The 12955-nt window shown below is 36.3% G+C and overlaps 1 protein-coding gene across 1 annotated transcript; it reads right to left on the bottom strand.

The window, feature by feature from the left end:
* LOC109360214 (protein LATE FLOWERING-like) lies at positions 11867 to 12479 on the bottom strand. The gene has a single exon (XM_019604938.1). The coding sequence runs from the start codon at positions 12431 to 12433 to the stop codon at positions 11867 to 11869; it is 567 nt and encodes a 188-aa protein (XP_019460483.1). The 5' UTR covers positions 12434 to 12479.

Here is a 12955-nt window from a genome sequence, read left to right on the forward strand (position 1 = left end):
CGAATATGAAGCATGCATCAATGGACTTCTCTTTGCATACGAGCTGAACGTCAAAAAGTTGAGGGTATTCAGGGACTCCACGCTTACATCTACCATGTCAATGGTGAATGGCAAACCAAGGATACGAAGCTCATTCCGTATCAGAAATACTTATCTTCATTAGCCGAGAAGTTTGAAGAAATTTGCTTCTCCCATGTGACTCGAGACAAGAACCAATTTGCGGATGCTCTAGCAACTTTAGCTGTGATGACTAAACTAGAAGTACAGGCTAGCGTCCGCCCGATTCAAGTAACCGCTCGAGATGAACCCTCTTATTGTTGCACTAACCTAGAGGTTGATGGTGAACCTTGGTATCACGATATAAAAAGGTATATCCAACACAGAGAGTATCCAGAGGGTGCAAGTGATGTGAACAAAAAGACAATTCGTCGTTTGGTGATGACGTTCTTCCTTAATGGTGAAGTGTTGTACAAAAGGAGTCATGATGGTATACTCCTCATATGTGTCGATACAAGGGAATTTCAGTTGATCATGACTGAAATACATGAAGGGATCTGTGGAACTCATACAAATGGTCACATGATGGCAAGGAAAATTCTAAGGTGTGGCTACTACTAGACTACTATGGAAGCGGATTGTATGGGTTATGTTAGAAAGTGCCCGAAGTGTCAAGTGTACGCAGATAGAATCAATGCACCACCGTTCCCTTTGCAGAGTATGGTCGCTCCATGGCCCTTCTCCATGTGGGGAATTGATGTGATTGGACCTATAAATCTGAAGGCTTCCAACGGTCATCGTTTCGTTCTAGTGGCAATTGGCTACTTCACCAAGTGGGTAAAAGCTGTATCATTTAGTAGTATCACTCGCAAGGTATTCGTCAGGTTCCTCCGAAAAGAGATCATTTGCAGATATGGGATCCCTGAAAAGATAATAACAGATAATGGTACCAATCTCAACGATGGTGAAGTGAAAGGATTGTGCAAGAAATTCAAGATCAAACATCATAATTCGACTCCGTATAGACAAAAAATGAACGGTGCAGTTGAAGCGGCCAATAAGAACGTCAAAAAGATAGTTGCAAAAATGGTAGAAAACTACAAAGATTGGCATGAAAAGTTACCCTATGCTTTGCACGCGTATCGCACCAACGTTCGGTCAAGTACTGGGGCAACCCTGTTCTCACTGGTGTATGGGATGGAAGCTGTCTCACCTATCGAAGTAGAAATTCCTTCACTGAGCGTCTTGATGGAGTCAGAGCTAGAAGAGTCTGAATGGGTCACAGCAAGGTATGAGCAGTTGAATATGATCGAAGAGAAAAGGTTAGCAGCCATCTGCCATGGCCAATTGTACCAAGGAAGGGTGGAAAGAGCTTTCGACAAGAAGGTGAGGGCTAGAGAGTTCGAGGTAGGAGACTTGGTACTTAAGAAGATCCTCCCAAATCAGGAAGATGCTCACGGAAAGTGGGCTCCAAACTATGAAGGTCCTTATATTGTGAAGAATGCATTCTCAGGAGGGGCTTTGATTTTGCAAGACATGGATGGTAACGTCCTGCCCAGACCTGTGAACACAGATGCGGTAAAGAGATATTATGCCTAAAAAAATATATAAAAAAAGAGGCCCGTTAGGTTGAAAACCCGAAAGGGCGACCTAAGCAAAAATTAGGGTAAGAATAAAAGCCCGTTAGGTTGAAAAGCCTGAAAACCCAAAAGGGCGGCCTAAGCAAAAATTAAGGCAAGTAAATAAATAAATGAAAAAAAGGGGCATTTCTCTCACAAGTTTACCACATCAAGCCTGTTAGGTTGAAAAAGTTGCGAGCAATATGGAGCGGAAATGGGAGTTCCATGTAGAGTCATGTCAGCTTGGTGTTACGGGCTAGTTACTCGGATGTAGCGGAAGATTGATGGATGGATTAGCAATTACTTTATACTTGGGCAAAAATTTGTGTGCAAAAAAAAAAAATTTGTAACTTGTATTGTCATGTATAACATATATACCCTCAAATCTTCCAGGTATAACTTCTTGAATATCAATAGAAGAAAGTTCATTCATCTCTCCACAATACCTATGTGCATGCATGTTTACTTAGATAAATCTCAAGTTATATAGATATAATGTTCAAACTTCATGATCAAACAACTTTTATGACAATATACCTCACTAGTGATTCAGGCCAATAAAATTCATCAAGTACTAAACCTGGTGTGAATATCGACAAGGAAGCAAATGTTATGTCTTCTACTGATGAAGAAAGGAGACACCTCAAATGTATCTTGTGGTTCAAAAATGGGTGAAGGAATAAAAATGTGATCGATAAGAGTTGGATTGGTTGTTGTCTGCCAAGAAAGTGCAATGGTTTCGTGATCAGCCAACTTCATAATGACAATTAAGTCATTCACATATGTGTAGTCAATTTTTCATGCATCATCACAAACATCTTCAAATTATGCATGCATCATTTGCATTCGCACCATCATATGCATTCAGCCGAAGTCTCATCTCGAGATATCCATCTAAGTTTTGATCCAGGGGCCCTTGTTGTCTGTGTTTTCCCGTGTTTCACCTTTTGCACCCGACCCCTCAGCGGTCGCGTGATTGTTCTGACCCCTCAGTGGTCTCTTGTTCCTTTTGCACCCCGACCCCTCATCGGTCGCGTGATTGTGCTGACCCCCCACTAGTCTCTTGTTCCTTTTGCACCCCGACCCCTCATTGGTCGCGTGATTGTGATGACCCCCCAGTGGTCTCTTGTTCCTCTTGCACCCCGACCCCTCAGCAGTCGCGTGATTGTGCTGGTCCCCCAGTGGTCTCTTGTTCCTTTTGCACCCCGACCCCTCAGCGGTCGCGTGATTGTGCTGGGCTCCCAATGGTCTCTTGTTCCTTTTGCATCCCATCCCCTCAGCGGTCGCGTGATTGTGCTGGCCCCCCAGTGGTCTCTTGTTCCTTTTGCACCCCGACTCCTCAGCGGTCGCGTGATTGTGCTGACCCCTCAGTGGTCTTTCGTTCCTTTTGCACCCCGACCCCTCAGCGGTCGCGCGATTGTGCTGACCCCTCAGTGGTCTCTTGTTCCTTTTGCACCCCGACCCCTCAGCAGTCACGTGATTGTGCTGACCGCTCAGTGGTCTCTCGTTCCTTTTGCACCCCGACCCCTGAGCGGTCGCGTGTTCGTGTTGACCCCTCAGTGGTCTTTCGTTCCTTTTGCACCCCGACCCCTCAGCGATCGCGTGATCATGCTTTGACCCCTCAGTGGTCTCTTTTGGACAATCTTTGGATTTGTGAACTCTTTACCCAATAACCTCGAGCTCATGCTGTGTGCTTGAGCTTAAGACTTTTTCCCACCATATGTTATTCCCCAGTCAAAATTTGGTCTTTTTTATCTTTACTTACTTATCACCAGGATAACTTTAGTAACATTCGTTACTCTTATTATCCAATGAAAAACAAGTAAAGATGGGCAACTGTAAATACCTCATTTTGACCAAGGTATTTTTTTAAAATGCAAAAATCAGATTTTGAGGGGTTGTGGTAAATGGGTTTTTCCCCCTAACCCAACCAAGTTAGGGTAACTTAAACCTAATCTTCACTACCCTTATAAGCCAAAAATAGTAAAAAAAGAGACACAAAAAAAGAGAACCAGAAAAAAAAAGAGAAGAGGCAAAGAGACATACACAAAAGAGGAAAGTAGAAGAAGAAGGAAGCAAGGAGAAGCAACTTGAACCATCATCTTCTTCACCCACACATAAAGTTGATAAAAAAGGTTTGTGCTCTACTTTTATATGTTTGTTTTTGCTGCCATTTATATCATTGAGGTGTAAGAACTTGTTCCTTGTGGTTTGAAAAGGGTGGTGGTCGTGTGCCGCCACCCACGGTGGCTGTTTGGCCATGGGAGCCACCCACACCTCCTCACTTTTGTGTTCATCTCCTTATAGTATTGGTGGTTGCCCCCTTATGGAGCCTCCATGTGCTCAGCCACGTCCAGGGGATAGTAGCTTCGCCGCCACTGCCGCCGCAGTTCCGCCCATGAAAGGGGTTGCCATGGTGGTCACCCCTAAACCCTAAACCCCAAATTGATTTTAACATAAACCCCAAATTGATTTGAACCTAAACCCCCAAATTGATTTTAACCTAAACCCCCAAATTGATTTTAACCCTAAACCCCTAATTTAATTATTTTACCTTGTTCCTGTTTAGTGCTTAGTTTGTCTTCTTTTATTTTTTTATTTTCATTTCTTCTTCCGTCACCACTGTATGTGGTTCTTTATATGTATGTTTTGCTATTTTATTAATTATTTGTTTTATAACTATTTGTTTATTCAATAGTAAATACATATACATATATATAAAATACAAAGGAAATTTATATATATCAATAAGAGATAGTGCACTATGGGACTAGTTTTCTGTCGCATTATCTTGATTTGTCATTTTCTAAATTAAATCAATAAGAGATAGGGCACTATGGGACTAGTTCCCTGTCGCATTATCTTGAATTGACATTTTCTAAACTAAATCAATAAAGGATAGTGCACTATGGGACTAGTTCCCTGTCGCATTATCTTGAATTGACATTTTCTAAACTAAATCAATAAAGGATAGTGCACTATGGGACTAGTTCCCTGTCGCATTATCTTGAATTGAAATTTTTAATAAAATCAATAAGAGATAGTGCACTATGGGGCTAGTTCCCTGTCGTATTATCTTGAATTGACATTTTTAAAAAAATCAAGGAGAGTTAGTGCACTATGGGACTAGTTCCTTGTCGCATTATCTTGAATTGACATTTTCTAAATTAAATCAATAAGGGATAGTGCACTATGGGACTAGTTCCCTGTCGCATTATCTTGAATTGACATTTTTAATAAAATCAAGGAGAGTTAGTGCACTATGTTGCTAGTTCTCTGTCGCATTATCTTGAATTGACATTTTCTAAATTAAATTAATAGGGGGTGGTGCACTATGGGACTAGTTCCCTGTCGCATTATCTTGAATTGACATTATTTAAAATAAATTCAAGGAGAGGTAGGGCACTATGGGACTCGTGCCCTGTCGCGTTATCTCGAATTGGCGTTAAAAAAAATATAATTTAATCAAATCAAACTTATTTTAGAAAGAACTATGTAGCCTTGTTTTCTCTATTGCAGATAGGGATACGTAGGAGCAGTTATTTCTCTGTCAGGCACAAAAAAATAAAAAAAATAAAAATTTTCTCTCTCTTTATTTTGTTTAATAATGTGAGGGTAAGATTAAATGTTTTGAATAAATATCCACATAACTGATCTAGGTGCCGTTTTTTACAGCGGGCGGTATGAGGTGTCTAATACCTTCCTTATCCGTAACTGACTCCCGAACCCAATTTCTATTTTTTGAGTGAACCAACTATATTTTCAAAAATCGGTTTTTCATGTTTACCCTCTAAAAAACATTGATGGCGACTCCATTGCATTTAATTGCATGTTTCTCATCGCATCCACAAAAAGGGCAAGTATGAAGGATGGTGTGAATAGAATGGATGAAATAGGTTATTATACATGTAGTGGTTCCACCATATAACATATCTAATTATTATAGCATTGTTTTTGGTAGGGGTGTGCAGGACTCGATTATACCTATTCATTTGGTATGGTCCAATCTTGATCTGAATAGGGTCGGGTCTGATCAGGTCCAAATAAGGCCGGATCTGATCGTGTCTATGGCCAAGTTCAGGTTCAAAAATAGACTTAGTTAATATTTAGGCTCGGGTAGGGACAAAACATACCATGCCCATCCCGTCCCATGGTCACCCACTCATCATGTTTGTATGTGTTTATACTCAAACGTGCACAGAGTAATGATATCATTTTAGTCGAAATTATTATTGATTCTTTAATATTTTCATCATATATACATGATTAATATATATATATATATATATCATTACATGTGTCAAATTACATATTCAAGTCTATGTTGAGTTTAAAGACTGACCCAATCGATACTTAGGGTCGGGTTAACTTCAGGTCTAAGGCAGAAGTGGGTTCAAAAAATGATTCGACCAACTTTTAGGGTCAAATAAGGACAAACCTTAACTCATTACAACTCGATCCATGCTCACCCCTAGGTTTTGGCATGCTTCCAATCTTCAACTTTCTAGGACTATGGGGTTTAATGGCTTCCAATAGGGTGACCATGGATTGGGCTGGGTCAGGTAAAGTTTGTCCTTTACCAACTCTAAATATTTGTTGCGTCATTTTTTTTTAATCAGACTCGACCATAGAGCCAAAACTAACCTATTCTTAAATGTTGACAAAGTCAACATTTGAACCTGACCCTGATCATAGACTCAATTAAATATAATGTATATTCATTTTATGGATATATAATTTGACATATAAAATGATATATATATATATATATATATATATATATATATTATTAATCATGTATATGCGATAAAAATAGATAATCAATGATACTTTTCACCATAGAGATATCTTTATTTTGTACACAATTGAACAAATACATACAAACATGATGAATGAATAATCATGAGACGGGATACATCGGTCATACATATCTCCTACCTGACCCTAAATATTGTTTGAGTTTAATTTTTGAACTCAAATAGATCCTAGATTCAATGAGACATGACCCTATAATCATGATCGAGCCATACGAAGTGAACGGGTAGGATTGAATCCGACTCACCTCTAGCTTCCAATCTCTTTTCATTAAAAAATATATAGTTTTTAATAATCATGTTTAGTTCATAAAGAAATGATTGTTTAGATGGAGACATAAACATATACTGGATTGTATTTTTCTTCACTAGTTTTAAAATTAAAAAGCCAATGCAATACCCAGGCTAAAAACTAGTAACCACTAAAATGTGCTTATTTAATTCCATAAGAGAATAAAAGTAGTTACTCTTGTCTATTGTATCTATTTCCCCTTACACAATTCTTTTACTATGATTGTTTGCAACTTTGCATTAGAAATATTCACCATTTAAATCATCCGAAGATCTAAAATGTTCTTCTAAAGACTTTATTCATCAATTAAATACCATTATTTTTTGGATAACTAAATTGAGTGTTAATTCAAATTAAAAGGAAACATTTAAATATGTTTTTATGCAAAGTAGAGCTTTTTTTGAATATAAATCTTTTAAAAAAATTTGGTTTAAGTCATGCAATTTCGTTTATTTTGATTTTAATGGTTAACATCATGGTTCAAATGGTGTTTGTTGATTAGAACGGCTAAACTTCCAAAACCATTTTCTGAAGAACTTGTTCAAACCACGTGCTCCATGATTAACTAATCTCTGTATATTCCTTTCCGCTTTGACAAAATAATGTTTGGTGATTGACTTGCCATATCATGGATGAATGTGATATTATTGATATCATAGCTGCCATTTTTTAAACCCTTCTGGCCACTTGGTTTTGCTTAAACGAATCATTGCCTCAAGGGAGACTAGGCCTTTATATGTAGCAACTAATCTTTTTTTACTTGACTTGAGTTTGAACCAGATTTCTCTATTTGGTGAACAGTTGGAATATGAGGGTTGAAGGGAACTATTATTTCTGAGGAGCTAATACGTGATTGCTAGTTTGCTATTCTCATTAAAGAATACATGCATTGATACACATATTTGGACATAAGATGTGTTCCCCTATTTTGTTAAGTGGAATTTTTAATTCAATTGCATAAACTTGAGCAAAAGTTGTCTTTTTAAGTTGAGGATATTAACTAGATAGAGGACTTGTCTATAGAAGGCTGTACACTTGTTGAACCTGATACTCCTTATGACAAAATAAAATCCATAAAATAAACTCGTAAAGGAAAATCATAAAACTGTTATGAAAATTGTGACAGTGAAAGTGCTATTTTTTTGACAAAAACCCAGGTGTATCATACTAGAATCAAACATATTGATGTGAGATTTCATAAAATTAGAGAGTTGGTAGCTTGTTGGCAGATACTATTGCAGAAGGTTCACACTTTAGAAAATGTCGCTGATATGCTAACCAAACCGATTACCGTGGACAAGTTCAGGCATTGTCTGAGCTTGCTGAACATTCACTGATGCTGGACTATGGAGCGCCCTCAACCTAATGGCGAAAGATGGAGATTGATGATATTTGCCAAGGTGGAGATTGTTGTTCAATGACTCATATCTTTAGATAACAACAATACAAGTTACGAGCTTAGGCTAAAGTAAAGGAGTTTGGGTAGATAGCTACATATTTATGTTATGTAAACCTAATGTAACAATGAGAAGAATAATCAAACACTAATCCTAATTCTCTAATAATATATATTGGTAGTCGCTCAAAGCTCACAATCACAATTGACCGAACCTCGTTAACAAATTCTCTTATTTCTTCTCTTCTATTTATTTTATGTTCTTTATTTGATTGCTTGTGACCAACGCTGCGCAATGATCGCTTTCGCAACACCAACAAATGGTATCAGAGCCAATTGGTAGATGACTCTTAACCCAAACAGTAGATAATGGCTAAAGAGGGTGAAAATGTGATGGTTGGACAAGGTCTATCAAAGGTAGTGCATGAGGATAAATCAGATGAGTTAAAGGAGAAGGACATATGGCGTAACTATGGTAGGAGCGATGTATGTGTTGATCCAGAATCCCAGAAGTTCATGTAATGAATTAGGATCAAGGTGGAGATAAGACTCATGTGTTGAGTTTGATCCAGAGACAGGTGCTGACAATATCTCTAGATGTTGAGAGAATGTTCTCATTTGAGATGATATGTGAAATATCCTAATGACGTGTTTGGGATGTCATAGCGAAGAATGTTAATTGTTAGTAGACCCATAAAAGCACAGAGTCGCTGACTGACTTTGATGTAGGGTGTTAAATGGATATTGACTTTGATGCAAGTTGGAACACGAGCATTGATAGAGATGTTGAGGTGTGACATAGGCATTAGCTTGGATGCAAGAATGTGACATATACATTAGTTAACATTGATGCAATATGTATGTTGTGGGTGTACTCTTTATGATGGAGTATGATAGTTCTTTTGAACTAGGACTATCGGAGTAGACAATGGTGGTAGCGGTTGAGGCATTCCAAAGAAGCTCCAAAGTTCAGTTTGATTGAGTATTAAAGAGGACGATTGTTGATGAACTTTTGTGTAGAGGTTCCAATATATCGAAAGATTTCCTAGCAATAGGTGGCTAGGTGGCGTGTTCAATTTGATGGCGGTACTGGAAGCTGCACTACAAGTTTGGAGAGCTAGGCTCTTGGTAACACCGTCAAGGATACTCATAAGGTCTATGCTGTAGGGGAGCAGTTAAAGAGAGTTAGACATTGAGCAAGGTGGAGTCATATATTCGCTAAGGTGGAGATTCTTGTGTAGATTTCCTAGGGAGCGAGATATTTGTCTATTTCAATCAAGGTGGAAATTGTTGGATGCTTGAAATATGTTATTGTGTTAGTCTCATATTGTCTATTATTGGAATACAGTAGAGTAAACAATGTTATATATTGAACTCAAGTCCCTTGTTATAATGTGCACCAGATATAAGTGTCAAATAGAAACACTTCATGGGCAGGTGGGCCCATGAGTGTGATAGAGTTTGTAATCCTTATTCTCTAATAATATCTTGGTAGCCGCTTAGCGTTACCAGGGACGTATGCACAATTGGCCGAACCCCGTTAACAAATTCTTCTGTTCTTCTCTTTTATTTATTTTATGCTCTTTATTTGATTGTTTGTGGTCAATGTTGCGTAACGATCACTTCTGTTGCCACAACAATAACTTATTTGACCCACATTTAAAATTTGTGGAGACCATTTTTAATTTTTAAGGTTTAAACTGATAAGGTCCAAAAATATAAATTGACCATTTCCTCTGTAATTAACAATATTTTTGTTGAAATTCGAAAGCTTAGGATGTACTTAGAATTTGTCCCTAGCTTATATAAAAATAAAATTTAGAGTCTGCAAACAATAAAAAATTATTTATGAATTACATATAGAATAGTATGTGAAGAAAAACAAATATTATTGATTGTGGAATAAACAAATTATTGCACTCGTTTTTTCAGTATAGAGAAAGATACATATGCATTCCATTCCATGTGATGTGAAGATGTCAAATTTTCAATGACCTTTCAACAATTATTTTCTACATGGATAGACAATTGACCTGTAAAACATAAATTTAGAAATGTAACCACTTTTACATAGAAGCCAGATACTATAAAATTAAAAAGCACCCAATTAGGTAATATAATCCTTATCATCTTTGAATATGTCTTTTCTTCTTTTATTTTTATATTGGAAAAAATTGTCCATAAAATTGTCCATTTCTTTTTATTACCTTAGGAAAAAATGTAATAAACCAAGGAGCTAATACTAACAAAGCATTGATAAGTGATGTTTCACTAGATCCCTAATAAAATATTAATGATTTGATTATTAAGAGTCATATTTATTATGAAGGGCAAATACATATTCAAAATGGATTAATTTCTTATCACAAGATGAGAAAATACCATTGTTCCAAAAAGTTAATCAATTAATAACAACCCATGTGATAGTGATCACTACTTCCATTTACCATGTTGTATTCATCATGGTAATCCTTGTCATATCCCCTATGTAGAGAATTTTGAATAAAACTATTTTTTTTGAATCATTCTATTAAAATCAATCTTTTTGGTTCTTGTGAGGATGGAAATGTTATGCATGCATATGCTATGGTTAACTCGGTTACCTTAGCCTTGCTTATTATATGTAGTTTCCAAAAAAATGGGGTAGTAAAATTCCACAGTTACTTCAATTTTACACAAATGAAGAAACCTTATAGCATTCTGGTCTAGCCAATAGTACCCGTAGCATGTGCAATATGATTCATCAGAAATCAAATAATGCATTTTCTTATCTATCTATACTCTGAATCAAAATGATTCTTCCGAAAACCATTAGTATGAATTAATCATGCATCATTTGCATGCATAATAAGCCAAAATACAAAAAAGTCATGTCTAGTTTTCAACCTTCACTTCTTCATAGCCCAGCATAATATAAATGAATCTAGGAAAAAAATCATCTCGATTTTGTTTTTATAATATAAAAGTATTATCACATTCCATCTAGAAAATAAAAGTATTATATTATACTATTTTTCCTTTACTTTTTCATACACTTTCCTCTCTAGTATTGGAGAGGATATTGACATGAGGCCATGAAACTATCATTCTTGCAAAAATATAATAACAAAGTACTGCAAAATATGCTCACTTCCAAGAATTACAACATGAATCCCCACATAAGTTGAAAACAAGCTATTGGACTACTACACAAGTTGGAAAACATAAAAGTTGAATTTAAATTGTGGGAACAAAAAAACATTAACACAAGTGATCTAGTTATAAAAGATAGATAATCATTGATTGTATATAGCAGAATTGTATATTATAATAATAAGAACATGAAACAGGTAAACTATTTACATCAAGGAAAAGAAGAAATACCTAGGTTATTGCTGCTTCATAAGGACACTATATATACACACCAACTAATTCAACAATCAAATTCTTGAACCAATGCCAAGCTTAACCTTCATATATGCTAGTTTTTCTTTAAGTAATACTAATTCTTAGGTATAGGTCTAGTTTACTACAATAGTTTCTTGTAACTTGTGAATCTTCTGATACATTCTCCATTCTGGGCATCCAAACTGTAAATTATATACATAGAATTCGGAGTCAGATCTCAAATTCTTCTGTCTTATATATGTTTTAGAAAAATATTAGAAACTAATTTACCTAAATAATCTTCTCAAATTTAGAGTGTATCTGTGCAAAATATAATTTAAATGAAAAGAAATGTGGATACCTTAAAATATGAAATAGCTGTTTAGTATTGATCATGGCCAAGTCTAAGTTCCAAATCCACTTCATCATCTTCTTGAGTTCCTCTCCTAACTTGATTAGTGTTATTATCCACGTGACTTGGACCAATTTGTAGGCTCAAATTTGCACCCCTAAGTTCTAATTGGTTCAAATTCATAGGCCTAGACCCTAGGTTATGACATTGATCATATTGGAGCTGGGTATTTGGCGCATATGGAGGTTGGTCTCTAAAAAGATTTGGTGCTGGTGGTGGATGAAAGTTAATGTTGCAGTTACTTTGAGACTCCAAAATGGAGTAATGCATTGTGGTTTGGTTTGAAAACCCTGAAGCAAAAGGAGGGGCCATGGAATATTCCTCATTGGTTTGGTTTGTGACTTTCTTAGCCTTGGCTCTATCTTTTCTGTGGATATTCATGTGACCCCCTAAGGCTTGAGCATTTGTGAAACCTCTCTTGCAAAATGTGCACTCATAAGAGCGTTTTGCCCCTTCAGTGTCATCTTGTGCTTCTTCTTGGTGATCACTTTCTTCACTTGAAATCTCATTGCTCACTAGCTTCTCTGAATTCATCATAGCAAGAAGTCAAAAACCCTCACTCTAAGAAACAAATCAACTAATAATAAAGTTGATAATGGTAGAGAGAGAGAGATAGAGATAGAGATAGAGATAGGTGCAAGATAAAGAATGTTTATATTGAGAAAAGGACTTGTAAGAAAGGTGTAAGTAAAGGGATAGAGATCACCTGTCTCAAATGGTGTCTCATTTCATATTTCAAGTCAATTATAGTGCTTAATTTTATTACTTTTTGTTTTTAAATTTTTTATTTTATCCACGTATTAATATATGATTGATTTAAGACATGAAATGAGGTACCGTTGAGAATATGTGATCCTCATCATAAGCAGAGACAAGTAGAAAACAATAGCTCACTCCTATGTGGCTTAGCAATTAAAAAAGTAGAGGTTTGAGAATAATTTTTTTGAAGTATATTTCATGATTCTCGTTTTTATCTCTCCTTTATTATTTTCAATAACTAGCACACAAAAAAGGACTTAAAATTTCATTTTTTTTGGCGTTTTGGGATTTTCCATTTAG

This window comes from Lupinus angustifolius, chromosome LG11, assembly GCF_001865875.1.
Source record: "Lupinus angustifolius cultivar Tanjil chromosome LG11, LupAngTanjil_v1.0, whole genome shotgun sequence".
In the NCBI taxonomy this organism is placed as follows: domain Eukaryota; kingdom Viridiplantae; phylum Streptophyta; class Magnoliopsida; order Fabales; family Fabaceae; genus Lupinus; species Lupinus angustifolius.